Here is a 16,082-nt window from a genome sequence, read left to right on the forward strand (position 1 = left end):
GAGCGTCAAAATAAGCTTGCTGGCACTCCTTGGACTATGAGATTTTGCTCCGGTTGAAGGTTCTTTCTTCACCTCATTGATTCACTGCTTGTGAGAAGTCACTGCCATTGACCAGATTGCCTTTCCAGGTTTTCAATCCGGCGGACCGCTTGCCCTATCTTTTGCCTGGATCGCCCTTTGGGATTTTCGGTCCAGCGGGCTTGAGTACCCTGACTTTTGCCTAAGCCGACTTTTTGGTTGTGAACTTAGCGGGTGAATGACCCTAACTTTTGCCTAGGCCGCCCTTTCGGGTTTTCAGCCGAGCGGGTCTTCAGACTCCATCGCTTTCTTTTTCTCTCTTTTGTTCACCTCGAACCTTTGCTTGTTCACTAGAAAGACTTTCTAAGTGAGTTTGGGTTCAAGAGGATTGGATATTTCTTTGGTTCTTAGGATTTCGACTGGATCTGGCCTTCGTACCCCAAAAAAAGGAGGATAAAGTCCGCGCAGGTCGCTTGGGGTTTGGAAAAGATTGATTTAGTTGACCGAACCTGGAAGACCAGGTTGCCTACGTACCCTGAAGAACTGGGGATCAGGTCTGCGTAGTTCAGAGTTAAAATGCCCCTGGTTTGGGGGCGCTTGAAAAGAATGTTTGATTTTGTTGAGGCTCAAAGCTGTTTGCAAAAGGATATTTGATTTTGTTGAGGCTCAAAGGTGTTTGCAAAAGGATTTTTCAAACTTGAAATTTTTCGTTTTGAAAGTTCAAACAGTCAAGGATGGCTTTCTGGTGTTCTCGCATGAGATTTTCTCAAATGATTGAGGTTCAATAGCTTTGAATCTTTCCTTCTTTTTTTTTTAAGGAGTCTGGCGGCATTTCCTGGCAACTGTATTGCGCAAGCTTGTCTGAAAGAATTCTCGCTTGTCTCTGGGATCTTGAATTGATGCTTGGTATTCTAAGACTCGGGTCCTCTTTGAATGCTAAAGATGATTTGGGACTGACTCCACTTCTTGGGATTCAAATATTTCTAAGGAGTTGATGTAGGGGCACGTTCCATTCTCCTTTTTGTTCTGGATTCTATCTTCTTCTTCTTTTTGGATGTTCTTTTTCTTCTGATTTTTTTTTTGCTTGGATGTGGGGAATGCCCCTACACCTTGAATGCTTTAACTTGAAATTCCATCGCAATGTACAACCCAAGTGTTCTTTTAGGGCTCATGTTCTATGATTGTGACTTTGTTGTCAGAGAGTTTTCTCTCAATCTTTTCATTATCTTCACTTGATGTCTAATGTTCTTCCTTTGAAATTTTTCGCTTCTCCGACCTGATGTCTAAAGTTGAGGGGGACTTACATTGAACAGTGCCAGGTCAGGTTCCCAGTTTATCCTTGTAGGACCAAGCATGACTACTTTGAACCCTCTTAGTAGGCTTATCGATTCTTCGCGCTCTTTGGGAGAAAAAGCTTTGCCAATCCGTATTTCCCGAGTCTTGGATTTCAATATCACTATCCACAGTTTCGATTTCATCTTCAAGTGGCTTTGCTCGACGCTCTTCCTCTCGTTTGACCATCTTTCAGATCTCGAGGGGAATTTCGTCTGCATCCTCTTCCGAGATGGGTGTCTTAGTTTGTTCAACATTAGATCCAAGAGGAAACACAGAGGAAAATTGACATTGAAAACACATGTTCATTTCATTGAGAAGTTTATGTACATTGATGATACTTGACAAGCAACATTGGGCTTTACATCGGTCATAACAATGGGTTGAATGCTGACTCACCATAAGAAATGCGAGCAAACACAAAATACTTGGACTTGACACTAACATGATTATTTGACCTACCAACTTGGACAAGAGAGTGGTTACACACACGACAAGGACGAATTATAAAGAAATGACACTTTTTGGAGGCAATGGACTAGCGCTGAAAGTTCATGACATCGTGCCATCATTAATGATGATAATGATTGGAGAGAGCAACCCAAGAGTTAGAATCTTAGAAGGAACGGCCTCTTTGGTTTCTGTTGACCCAGCTCAAATTGATCTTTAGCACCTGACAATGGCAAGGCTTTCCCCGGTATGATGTTTTCAAGGGATTTAAGCTATGACATCTTTCCTTTTCCTTCCCATTCATTTTCCAGCCCAGAGGTGGTACAGGTAAAGGTGGTGGGACCTGTGAAGGGCTGAATGGGTAGAGTGATTCCCATGGTGGGTGAAAGAGGTGCAACATGGTTAGGGGCAGAGCTCTCGGAAGCATTTGGGTTCGAGAAGAGTGAGGGGATCCCCGTCTATCAGGTCCTGGGTTTCAACATCATCTCTCTCATTTCTGCCAAGACGAGACTTTCAGTATACTCAGCCATCTGGGCAATGTGAGAGGTGAAATGGGTGAAGCAGAATTGCGGTTAAGCCTTGAAACTGGGCGAGGCCAAATGGGTTTTGAAAAGGTGAATCTTTCGAGAGCTATGATTAACCAACCGGGCAAGATTCCTATCATGGACATCACAAACACTAGGTTCAATGAGAAGAAATCGCATGGCAATATGATGCGCAAGTTGAGACAAAAGGTAGCACCAGCACATCCTTTTGTGGGATAAAATCAGACAGCATAACAACTGTATGGGGCAAGATAGACACATGGTTTGTCAACAAGCCTATGACGCTAATGATTACACTCAAGTTTTTTAGAGAAAATCCGACAGCACAACGGCTATACGAAGGGGCTAAATAACCAAGTATAGAGAGTACGCCGACAAGGATGAAACAGGGTTCTCAGCAAGAGTACACACTCTGGTAATGATAATGGCAAGATAGACTCATAATTGACATGTGGAACACGGTCAGATCAGGATCAATCAAAGGATCAAGCTCAGGGAAGATAGACCATGGCTATAAAGATAACGATGTGGAACCAATGATCTGATCACAATCCAAAAGACGGATGGATGGGAAAAATGATTAGATTAGGAAAGAAAACCTAACCATGAAGTAAGCCCTAATCTAGTAATAAATATATATACATATATATACATCCTAACCAGGGGCACCAGCCCTAAACATAATCTTGCAGAGTCAAGACACTTGACTCAAGACAGACATGTGAGTGTACTAGGACCGCGCCTGTAGCCACATAAAGTGAGCTACCATAGTCTAAAAAAATAGGATAAGGTCCCTAACTCTAGGCTCCACATGTGTAAGCAACACATATGTTCGTCCATAAATGCAAACAAAAGGACCATGCAATATATAGAGAGAGTAATGTCGCGAGGTCCACCTGGCCGGGTGCATAGTTACTTGTATGCTGTGACTATCGCCCAGCATACGAACTATGTCCGTTTTACATACAAGGTGTCCAGGTGTTGAGATACTAATGGTGCGGTGGCATTAGAAGACGGGTATAGCTGTAGACACCCCATTTTGACCGTACCCTAAACCTCTCATATTTGAGCAAAACCTAACCAATCCAATGTTTTAACACTTCAAATTTCACCCCAAGGTAGGTTAGGATTCCCTGTAGGTCTCCGCAAAATTTCGTTGAAATCCGTGGAGTTTTGCCCATCAAGATGAGTATAGTTCATAGTGTAGTAGGGTATAGTATAGCAAAAGAGGAGTGGATTATCCGAAAAGTGGCTGTCCAAATAAGCAAAAAAGGTCAAATTTATCACTTTAATATAAAAGGAATCCATCAGGCAAGGGCAAAGAGGGAAGTTCATTTTCGTCTGAAAATTTCGGAAAAATCTCAGAGAGAAAAAGAGAAAAGCTGAAACCCTAGATCCATTTCCCTCTTCTTCTCCGTTTGTTTTCCAGCGAAGCTCTGGTCACGATCCATTTTCTCCGGCGGAATTCTCTGAAATCCGGTCTTCACTTCACCACCGGCCAGCTGCACAGGCTCTCTCTTCTCCCAGCGGAATTTCCGATCAAACTCCCTCCTCCGGCAGATCTTCATTTGCCGGCGGATCTGAGCTCCGACGAGTTTCTTCTTCTCCGGTCAAACTCCTGGTAAGATTCCGATCAATTTCTGTCCGATTTTTCTTCTAATCTCCATCTGCATTTTATCTGTTTCATTTTTCCCTATTGCAAACCCTAGCTTTAAGCTTGAGAAATCTTAGTTCCTCATCACTTTTTTGTTGTTGTTTTCTACTTCATAAACCTAAATCTGTCCTTAAAATTTTAGATTCGTGTTCCTCCTCTTCATAAACCTTACATCAGATCTTCAAAATTTTTAGATCTGTAGCTTTTGGCTTGGAAACCCTCAGATCTGTAGATTTTTCTCTTAAAATCTCATCGTAATCTCTCAGTTTTTCTTCGATCTATTACAACTGCAAACCAGTGATTTGATCTTTATCATCATCTAAAACCTCCGATCCAGATTTCTCCTACCATTGAAGATCTCCAATTTTCAGAGAATAGAGAGATCTTAGGAAGACAAGATCGACTATAGCCTAGATCTTTCACTTCTCATATTTGAAACACATAAAAAGCTCCGATCTCAGCCTTGTTTCGTTTGATCTGTCTTTAACCACAAAAATTCAAGATTTACTTCTTTTACATCTCCTAAACTGTAGATCTATGGTTCCTGAACCAGATTCTTTTATTTTTCTAATGCTAAATCTTAGATCAAATGCATTTCTCCTGGATTTGAATCATAAACTTTGAAAATTGTTACTAAACTGGAGAGATTGGAGGCAAGAAAAGTCACGATCTAGAAAATTTTGAGATATTTTGTCAAACTCTGTTATCTCTTTGAAGAAGAAGGTAAAAGGCCTATTCAATAAGCTCAAGTGAAAGAAGAAGAGAGAAGCGCTAGTGTTTACCTTTTCAGGTATTTTCTTTAACTTTCTCCTATCTTAACTATATTTGTTTGGATTGTTTGTCTATGTTTTAGTTTTTATTCTAATAAGGTGATGTTTTATTTTATTTTTTATTTCAAATTTTGATTTTAGTCTGCTCAAGTTCTAGCTCTGTGGGTTTGGCTCTCATTTTAACATTTTTTTTTACTACAAATTGATCTCAATTTTGTTGCTCTGATATTGTAAATACATTTAATTATATTGCAAGTTTTGAGTTGCTAAAAGAATTTTTATAATACCTTGAAAAAAAAATTTTTCATTTTCAGTTTTGATTCCATACAAATAAACATGTTGATGCTCTAATATATATAGCCTAATCACATTCTTTAGTGTTGTTTTAATGAAAGTTTTTAATGTTTATTTCCAGCTTTATTCGTTTGTTCTCTTTGTTGGGGTTTTTATGAAAGAAAATACAAACAAGTGCTGTGTAGATCTTTGCTTTGATATAGTCGTGTTGTCGAGATGGTTTTCATATAAATGGGATTTTATGGATCAAAATTTAGTTTAATATCTAGAGAAGTTCAGGCTTTCTTGGTTTGAGAATTTGAAATTATGCAGCCTACACCCTCTTTTCACCTCCTTTGAAAAACTAGCTCCCCATTCCCAACAGATTTTGACCCTCATCTTCATCATTTTCCCCAATTTGTTTCAATTTCACCACCATCGTTGGTAACTTCAAAAATACAGATGGAGAGAGAAGGAGAGAGGAAAGCTCTGGAGTTGAGTAAACGGGTTAGAAAATTTGTAAAAAAAAACAGAGTATAAATAAAAGGAGTTTTAGAGTAAAGGAACTTAGGAACAGAAAAAAGAAGAAGAAAAGCTCAGGCATTCTCCCCCTCAGGTTCTCCCATTTCTATTTTTTTCTTTCCACCATTTTATACCCCCAACAGCAGCTCCAAGCAATCCCATCTCGCATATCCAATCTGATTAGAAAATCTGTTTTGTAAGTAATATTGTTTGGAGTCCTATTTTGTATTTCATTTTGTAGATCATAACCATCTCTTGTTAATTACTCTACTTTAGCCTGTTTTTTTTTTCCTTTTTCATTTAGTTTGCCCTTTTGGGATGGATGTTTGAATCTTTTGGCGGCCTTTTAAATATAAGAGATGAGGTGGATTGGTGCAGTTAGCATAACATATTTGTGTTAGTATCATGTCCTTTTCATTTGTTTTGCTAGGCATGGACATAAATAAAGCTTTGATGATTTTTATGAGTAAGGTTAACATGTTAAGAGATGGGTATTAGTAGCAGAAAGGAGTATGTAATAAGTTATCCATATTTCCTAGCTCACAGATTAAAATAAAATTTAAGAGACACTATGGCAATGGTTCTCAAATTTTAGAATTATTCGTAGTTTCATCATTTTAGGAGGTGATATTTTTATTTTTATTTTTTTAGCGAAATAGTTCGAGAGTTGAATCTTAACCTTGAAAATGATTTCTGCATTTCTGTTGAAAAGATCTTAAGGAAGTATTGTTTCAAAATATTCTAAAGTGTCTTAATAAATGAAAGTGTTTTGAAAGGAAAAACCCATTTGCTATGGGAGATATAGGACATTGCATGTTTATTTGTTCTGTTGTGTATCACATACATGTTTTGGGTTGCATAAGATTTATGGAGATTCTACCATTGATTGGATTAGAAATCAAGTTTATATCTGTTTTGGTTTCAAGCTCGTGTGAAATTGTTAAGTTTAGAAGCTGTATGGACTGTCCTCACTGGTATGCTCATGTGCATTCTTTTGAAAATTATGCCACCCCACTAGCAGACCTTCTTCAGTCCTTGCATTCTACTACTATCACTCATGTAAGTATTCTTACCCAATATGACTCCTCATGTTTAGCCTAAAGCTGCTGCCCATAGTTTCATTACTTTGAAATTGTGATTTTGGACAAATTAAAAATCACTATGCTACTGTCTCACTTTGCATAGCTGCTGCCCATAGTTTCATTACTTTGAAATTGTGATATTGAATGAATTAAAAAGTACATATCTGCTATCCATAATTGCATAGCTACTGTCCCATAGTTTCATTACTTTGAAATTGTGATATTGTATGAATTAAAAAGCATATATTCGCTATCCATAATTACATAGTTGCTGTCCCACAGTCTCTATACCTTATAATTATGGTTTTGGTTGAATTAAGATGCATATATCTATTGTCCATCAATGTATAATTACTATCCCACATTTTACAGGCTTTGTAATTATAATTTGGTTAGGTTTGCATGTTATGAAGTGTTTTCTTTGAATAGAACCCGCTACTTTGTATGGCATGAGTATTTGAAGCAATTGTCTAGTCTTTTGGGTACCTTCAGATGTTGGTTTTCTTTTCATTGTAGAGCGGGCAATGAGGGAAATGAAGGTGCTAGCCCAAGCCCATTTTTTTTAGGGAGATCTACTTGGTCCATGTAATATCCCTCTTTCTTTTGTTTTTTTATAAAGACAGCCTCAAGTCATTAGATCTTTCCATTCATCACCAGGGCGATGAAGGCGCTAGCCCAAGCCCATCCTTAGGGGACTTGCCCAGTCCAAATAGCACTCCCCTCTTTTAGTTTGGAAGACTCGCCCAGTCTTTTAAATACCTTTAAATAATTAGATTCTCCTTCTCATTGCATGGGCGATGAAAGAGTCATCTAGAGCCCTCTTTTAGGAGACAAGCTGTGTCTCATAAAAATCAAATCTTTTAGAGAGACAAGCTGTGTCTCAACAGAAAAATCAAACCCTTTAGGGAGACAGGCTATGTCTCATGCAAAGAAGTCATCCTCTTTCAGGGAGACAGGCTATGTCTCATGCAGAGAATGTTCTATCCTTTAGAGACAGACTTTGTCTCATTAGTGAGTCTATCCCTAGGAGACATGCCGTGTCTCATTAGCACCTCTCTTAGAGTCATTTGTTTGAGAGTCAGTCCTTTAGCATAGGAATCTGTCCTTAGCTAGAGTCAGTCCTATCATCATAGGGGTTAGGATTCTATCCAACCTCTCATCGTATCATGTGTTTTTATCCACTCTTGCAAGGTATAGGATGCTGTCCAACCCTTGCAGAGTCGTGATTCTGTCATTTTCCCTCATGCAAAGCATAGGATGCTATCCAACCTTTGCAGGATATTCAGGAGTCTATCCTCCCCTTATGATGATAGGATTTTGTCCTTTGGTGTCAAAAACTCAAAAACATTCAGAAATTTCAAAAACATCAAAATATCTGAAAAATCCAAAAATCTCAAAAATCTTGAGTCATTAAGAGTAGTTAGGAATTCTATATCCGAACTACGTTGGCTTGATCCCTCTCCACAGGGTACGTAGTGCAGCTTGGGATCCACATCCCAAGTCCAGCCAAACCTTTAAAAATAAAACATTTCAAATCTTCCAAAAATACAAAAATCCTTCAAAACCTTTTCAAAAAGATCTTCCCCTAGAGTTAGGAGTCTATCTTAGTTGTTTGAGGTGTTTTAGAGTTAGGAGTCTGTCCTGATTTGTTGATATGGTGTGTCCAGTCGTGTGAGTGTCCCTAAAGTTAGGAGGCCTCAAGTTGATCGGTTAGACATTTAGTCGAACCGATGGCTAGACTAAGAAGCACATAGTCAGCCCATGGTTTTCCTTAGGTTGCACAGCCTAGTTACACATAGGATGTAGGGCCCACCTGCATTAGCTTAAGGCTAACCAACTTGCATTAGTTAGGACATATAGAGAGTCCTAAAAGTTACGATTCACTTGAACTTAAGTAAATTGTGCAAAAAAGCTTTAAAAATCAGTCGAGTCTAGTGAATCGAGTCTAGGATAGCGGTTCTAGATGGTTAGGCATAGTAGTTTAGAATAGGGCATCGAACTACGTTGACTCCGATTCTTCCCGAGGCCGGGATACGTAGAGCAGCTGGGATGGACGGCCATCTTGGTCCGAGTAAATGCATTAGAGTTTTAGGATTCATTTTATCCAGTTATGTTTAGAATTGAATTGTGTTGTGTGTTTTGCTGTGTTTTCTTACTTTCATGTACAGATCCTATACCTTTAGCTGTAGTATGCATGTGTTTGCACACCAGAACTCAGACACCAATTAGGTATGACACTCATAACCTAGCTATTATTAGGCGACACTTCTTTCATTTCTTTTGTGTGTGCTTATTATTCATCTCTGAGACATGCATGATTAGATATACGTCTTCTCGGAGATATTAATTCCCATTTCATATGACTTTCGCCCAAAACTCTTCAAAATTATTAAGTAAATGGCATAAGAGACCAGGTGTTTGCACTTGGGCGGATGAGGTGCTCTTTAGACCTTCCGAATTCGTAACCAGGCACGAACCTTCTTTTATATCTCTGGTTATCTGTTGCAACAGAGCATAGTATGGGATCCTTGGCCCACTTCCTTGGATGGCGACTCTTCTTTGTTTAAGGTACGCCTCGAATCTGGGCTAGTCTTCGAATCGAGAGGTATCTCACCTTTGTATCGCCACTCATGCTGTGAGGGGCATTTCTTTCGAGAGTTCCTTGGTAGAGCTCTCCATTCACGTGGATGATCCATAGAGACTGTTCGCGTGGGGGCACGTCCCCTCACCGCCCCTCTCTCGGATCGGGGTCCACAGGCTGGCGACTCTGCTGGGGAATCTCTTTCGAGATATTGCCTAACTCTGTTAAAATGCCATTTGTTACTAATTTTGAAGAATTTTGGGCTAAAATCATTATAAATGGGAATTTAATCGCTTAGAATCCAGGGGCACAAAATAGGTGTTTAAAACAAGGGATTCACACACTGTACAGCATACATCATTTTGTTTTTTATTTTCTTTTATTGATTTTATTATTATTGGCTCCATGGGATAGATACAGTACATGCCATCTGGGATGTCATTACCTGGATGGGATTGTTGTATCTATTACCAAGCTATGCGCCAGTGCTGCAGTCGTAGACACTAGGCGTACTTGTGTTTACAGCAGCCGATGAGCAATGAAGCATACTATGTATAACACTAGGCGTACTTGTGTTATACATTTTAAGTATGGATCATAAGCATAGTACCCGATATATTGAGTCTGGAGCTCTACTTTCATTTTTACATATATTATGTATATGGATATATTTGCTGACTTAGTGAAACCCAATTAGGATCTGCATGTGCTTATATATATATATAACATTCATATAAGGACGAACATGTGTTGCTGACACATGTTGAAGCCTAGATTTAAGAACCATGTCCTATCCATAGATTATTGTAGCTCACCTTATGTGGCTACTACGCAGTCCTAGTACACTCACATGTCTGTCTTAAGTCAAGTGTCTTGACTCTATGGGATCATTTTTAGGGCTGGTGCCCCTGGTTAGGATATATATGTATATATCTATATATTGATTATCAGATTGAGGGCCTACTATTTAGTGAGGTTTCCTTGTCTAATCTAATCAGTTGTATCAGTCTATTTTTCAGATCTAGACCCGACCAGTGGCTTTTACTTGCCCTCTCATGGTCGTGGCCTTTCTGTTGTTCTATTCATTAAGATTATGTTCATATATCTCTTGATTATAAGATCAGGACCTACTTTCTAGTAGAGATTTCTGGCTTGAATCAATCAGTCGTGTCTATGCATCTCTCAGATCTAAACCTAGCTAGTGGCTTCTACTTGTCACCCTCATAGCTACGGTTTATTCTTTGACCCGATGTTGATAAATTTCACTTGTTTGTATCCCTCAGATTCAAACCTCATTTATCTATTCTTTTGTTGTGTCATATATTATTCAAATTGTTTGCTTGTCTTGTCTTTAGATATGGTCGACAGTTTGTCTGCTGTCTTTATGGCCATAATCTATTATTGATTATTCAATTTTGACATCCATCTTCCAGATTTAGATCCGGTCTATGATCTACTTTTGTCATTTTGTGACCGTGGCCTCGTTTCTGAGTTTCTGATCATCTTTGATCAGTAGTGGAACATTCGATGTCGTTAATTATATCCTTCTTATGTTATGATCGTTGAGTTTATTTTTTATTCTTTGTTTATTCGAAGTTATCTTCATTCCCTCATTATTCCGTCATATCTTTGTGTCAGGTCTGATTATGGCAAACCTTTTGTTGGACAACTGGATAGCCGATACTATTAAAGCTCTTCCGCGTGAACAGTCACAGAGAAATATGGCTGATCATTTCATCAATTCGTTCACCTATTTGAACAGTCGGGATATAAATTGGAAGTTTCTCCAAGCAGCTGCTGGACTTTGGGATCCTGTTCTTCATGTCTTCCGATTTGGCCGTTTTGAACTCTGTCCCATATTTGAGGATTGGTGTACTCTGCTAGAACTCCCATCTGAAGGACTCTGGATCAAACCTGCAAAAATAGAGTCCCCTCATGGTCTGTTTTGCAAACTGTTCAAAAATGAGACTGTGGATGCTCTGCCATGTTTAACGGATACGTGCGTGAAAATTCAAGACCTTGTTAAACTTTTTTCAAAAAACGTCGATCCTACTAACTCTCGTTTTCAGGATTGCCGACGTAATGCTTTGATTTTTATGGTCTTCGCACGTCACGTTCTTCGCAGAAATTCCCATGTTGCATCTTTGATCCTATTAGAAGTGGTAGATCAGATCAATGAGGGGAGGAATCCTATCTCTACCATGTTAGCAGAGACCTTCTTGGGACTAGATCTTATTGCTTCCCAAGAGATCAAGGACAATTTCTATGGATGTGTCAAGTTGTTGTATGTCTGGCTTGGTGAAAAACTTCAAATTCTTCAGCGACAAAACCAAAATCCATATACCCTGAAGAATTCTCGTACATGGAAACCGATAGCTAATCAACCTCAGTCCATCGATGAATTGCGCAATTGGTTGCAACATGTAGAAGAGAGCCAGTTTCGTTGGGTAAGTCATTCGTGCTTTCAAATTTTTACCAGCACTTGCCCACATCCGTTTGTTTACCTCATGGGTACCGAGAAATCTTCTTTTTATGCACCCATACGATTTCTCCATCAGATTACGGGAATTCCATGTCCTCCCGGAATCATAGTCCCTCCTCTTTGTGAAGATCTCACTCCTGATCTTATCCGATCCATTGTGGCTGCTTGGGGAAACAAAAATATGGAAAGGAGGTTCGGTTTATCTTGCAAATTCCGACATGGAGAAATATCAGAAGAGCCCGCAAGCAGAAGAGCTTGAATTGAGGAGCCCTGAAGATCCATATCATGTTTTGTTATTCCCATTTCTGCATTTCCCATTTTGTCAGTCTGTTTATCCAGTTGTGATTAGAGATTAATATTTTGCATCCGTTGTAATCACAATTTGAATTTTATTAATGAAAGTGTGTTTTCTATTTCTCTTGTCATTATTTGATCAGAATAGTTTATCTTGATTATCAAATTTTTAATCTAGTATTTTTATTTCCATATCAGGATTCTTGATTGAGCAGTCATTGCTCCTAAGAAAATCCTCGTTTCAAAATCAACCTGGTCTCGTCAGTCCGCCGATTCCAGGATGAGTCGATTTTCTTCCTCACCAATTTCTTTTACCTCCCCTGCATTACCTTTTTCCAATCTCCAGGAAATCCCTTTGCCCGTCCAATTTACTCCTGAACAGATGGCTGAATCTGGAGTTACTTTGGCAGAGATGAGTGAGATGATGAAGGCTATGCTCCAACAGATGAATAACATGAATGAGGAGATAGCGCGTCTGAAAAATGATAGAGAGTCTGCTTCTAGAGAGCATGTGGCCCAGCACCCTTCAGTTATACCTCCTCCTCCTCCTGCGATGGCTAGGCCTGCTGTTTTAAATGTCGAAGACGATATTGATGATGAGCAGTATGCAGAAGAGAATTATCATCCTAATCTGGATAGAGCCAATGAGGGCAAAGCAATATCGGACATGATGGATAGGCTGGCCCAAGAAATGGAAAACATAAAATTCCAAGGCCCGAAAAAGTTAAACATGGCGGATTTTATGTTATATCCAGGAGTCACATTGCCTCCTAGATTCAAAGTTCCAGACATGGATAAATATGATGGGACGGGGTGCCCTAGAAGCCATCTGATGTCAGTTCTTCCACTCTTGCAACAACATGGTTTATCTCCAGAGCAAGTTGCTCTTCTGTTCCCTAGATCCCTTGTTGGAACAGCTAAGAAGTGGTTCCTGAGCCTAAAGTCTGAAGAGATCAGAACTCTGGAAAATATTGCAAATAGGTTCGTCGAGCAGTTCTCTATGGAGGAGGGAATCGATGTAACAAAAAGAGATCTCAAGGCTTTGAAGCAGGGCCATAATGAAACCTTTACTTCCTTCATCCGTAGATAGAGAAGGAAAGCCGCGCAGATGACTCATCGACTGTCGGATGAGGATCAAATTAAGATTGTGGTGAAAAATCTGTCACCACAATATTACCACCATATGGCTATCCAGTATTTTCTCGATTTCAACCATCTCATTAAAACTGGGACCCAGATAGAAGATGCATTGGTTAAAGGCCTGAGATCAAGAATTCCATCTGATGTTCGAGAGGGGAAGAGACCTGTGTTAGCTCCGAAGGAAGTACATAATGTCAATTATGTCAGGCCGCCACCCAAGGCAATCACAGAAATAAGAAGGCCGCCGATGGAGCAGAAGCCTCCTCGTCACTTTGATCCCCTTCCATATTCTTTGTCCGTAGCTTTGAAGAAGCTGTTGAAGGACAGAAAAATCAAGCTACCTGATATTAAGCCTCCTCCCAACCCGTTGCCGAGATCCAGGAGAGAGCATCAGTTCTGTGATTATCACCGCAACACGGGTCATATCACTGATAGGTGTTAGCCTTAAAACACCAAATTCAAAATATGATTGATAGGAAAGAGCTGGCAATTGAACTGCCAAATGTAACCAGAAACCCCCTTCCAACACATGCAATGCCACTTCCGCCTTCGGTCAATGTCATTTGCGCTGAGGAGTCTATCATTGATCCGGCTTCCTTCATATGTGCTGTGGAATCTGAAGAACCCTATGTCTGGAAATTTGAAGGAGAAAATCAGTGGGCGGAATCAGAAAAGCCATATGTATTATCCTGGAACGACCCTGATGTGGCTGGGCCATCAAATCAGTCATACGTTTTTCAGTGTGAGGATGAGGAGAAAGACTCCGAATCTCTGTACGTCTTAAGGGTGAGTGATGATGAGGAAGAAGAGATAAAAACCCCATACATCCTTAAGATAGATGATGAAGATCTGTTGCTCTTGAATGATCAATGCGATGAGCTCCGCCATGTCACACGTGGTGGACGAGTTTTCAAGCCGGCTGAGCTCAGAGTTGAGAATCCTGCTGAAGTTGCAAGAGCCGTTGACAGTCAGAAACAGAAACAGAGACTTGATGAAGAGGAAGATAACCTGCTGAATCAGCTTAAGAAAACCCAAGCTAATGTTTCAATTTGGGGTTTACAGATGGCGTCGCCGAAACACAGACAAGTTGTGCTTCGTGAGCTGAACTCGTCCCAAGTATCAGTTGAGATTACTCCTGACGAGTTGGTCGGTTTGGTGGCTATGACCAAGACTTCAAAAGCCTTGTCTTTCTCAGACGAGGATTTGCCGTCAGAGGGAAAAGACCATACTCGTCCTCTCAAGATTACCCTGCTTTGCAACCAGAGGAAAGTATCAGAAGTACTGGTAGACAATAGGTCAGCTTTGAACGTGTGTCCTTTGAGCACTGCCACTACCTTGGGGTTTGGACCTGAAGATTTCATACCATCTGAACAAGGTATACTGGCATATGATGGGACTCGAAGGGACGTTATCGGAACATTGGCTACTGAGATTGTCATCGGGGGAGAAACCTTTGACATTGAATTTCAGGTATTGGATATCAAGACTTCTTTCTGCCTCTTGCTTGGTCGACCTTGGTTACACAAGGTTGGAGTCATCCCTTCCACGCTTCACCAAAAATTAAAATTCATTCGAAACAACCGGGTGATCACAGTCAGGGGAGATCCCGAGCCAGAAGTCAGACAAATATCTCAAGAGCTTGTTACTGAAAACACAAGAGATATCAGTCTGACAGGATTTTCAGTAGAGGTTTCAGCTATCACCATGAAAGAAGCTATGAGTGAAGAAATTATGTTTCTCTCTAGCACCAATACTCGGGTAGTCAAGATGATGCGCCGATTTGGATATCTCCCAGGGGCGGGTCTGGGAAAGAATATGCAAGGTCCGACTGAGCAGCCAGAGTTAAAAGCATCTGACGGATTGTTTGGGTTGGGATACAAGCCGACTCGCAAAGAGGTGCAAGAAACGAGAGCCTACATGTTTAAATGGGCGGAATGTCGCCGCAGAGGCTTAGAGTTTCCAATGGGACCTTTCAGCAAAGTCATGAATGGCAGATTCCGAAAAGAGGGAGCTGATTGCCCTTATTACGGTTTCTCAGAGCCTTGGTATGATGAGAATGGGACCAAGCTGCCAGGTTTTGAGATCTTTTTTGCAGATGAGCTGCCAGCAGATTTTTATAGTAAGCAGATTGCGAAGGCAGTGGTAACAGAGGAATCAGACTCAGACTGGGTTGAGAATTTTGAGCCAGAATTCCTAGACTCTTTGTTTCAGGTCGAGGCACCAATCATTGCTATGATTGGAAGAGACGCACCCTTTGTGAACCCACAGGACTATATCACCCCAGCCGAGGGACCTCTGGATAACTGGACCTCACAGGTTATACCCCACATAGTTCTTCAGTATATTCCAGTCCCTTCAAAAGAGTCAGTTGTTTCAAAATTTGTGTCAGTTTCTGAGTTCGTCCCAGTGTCTGTCATTTCTAACTTTTCTTTTGATGCAGGTACTGTAAAGGTCGTGTCTACCTCTGGAATGGGTGACAAGTCTGTCCTTGGTGGCGTTTAGTCCAAGTCTGAGGACGTATTCATTGATTCTTCATCTGTACATATTTCCCATTGTGTCGATACTGATGTCGACTTATTTTTTCATTCTGTTTCAGAGTCTGTAACGCCTGATGTGGGCGAGTCATCTGATGTAATCATTGATTCTGATGAAATAAAAGACTCTTTTGTGTATATTCCTGTACTTGTCTCTTCTACTGATTCTGCTTCTAAATCTGATCAAATAACTAATAATGATAATCAAGACTCCCCCTCTAATGAGGAAGCTGACGACACTCCCCTTGAAATCAAACATATGATTCAACAAGAGGAGAGTCGCCGAGCTAAACCACTTGAAGAGGAAATTGAAACCGTAAATATAGGTGATGAAACCTTAATTCGGGAAATATGAATTGGCAAAATTTTATCTCCTGAAGAGCACGAAGAATTAATCACCTTGCT

General features: G+C 40.2%; 1 protein-coding gene across 1 annotated transcript; it reads left to right on the forward strand.

Moving 5' to 3' along the window:
• The first annotated feature begins 1,201 nt into the window (after positions 1–1,201).
• LOC143886596 (uncharacterized) lies at positions 1,202–12,074 on the forward strand. The gene is made up of 2 exons (XM_077390647.1): positions 1,202–4,789; positions 10,866–12,074. Exon 2 carries the CDS (start codon positions 10,874–10,876, stop codon positions 11,966–11,968), a length of 1,095 nt encoding a protein of 364 aa, XP_077246762.1. The 5' UTR covers positions 1,202–4,789; positions 10,866–10,873; the 3' UTR covers positions 11,969–12,074.
• The last annotated feature ends 4,008 nt before the right edge of the window (positions 12,075–16,082 follow it).

This window comes from Tasmannia lanceolata, unplaced genomic scaffold (assembly GCF_043159265.1).
Source record: "Tasmannia lanceolata isolate RefF3 unplaced genomic scaffold, GAP_Taslan_0.1 ptg000011l, whole genome shotgun sequence".
In the NCBI taxonomy this organism is placed as follows: domain Eukaryota; kingdom Viridiplantae; phylum Streptophyta; class Magnoliopsida; order Canellales; family Winteraceae; genus Tasmannia; species Tasmannia lanceolata.

Bases quoted from the DNA above. Each gene is read 5' to 3' on its own strand.
- LOC143886596 (XM_077390647.1), top strand. From the start codon at position 10,874: ATGGCAAACCTTTTGTTGGACAACTGGATAGCCGATACTATTAAAGCT.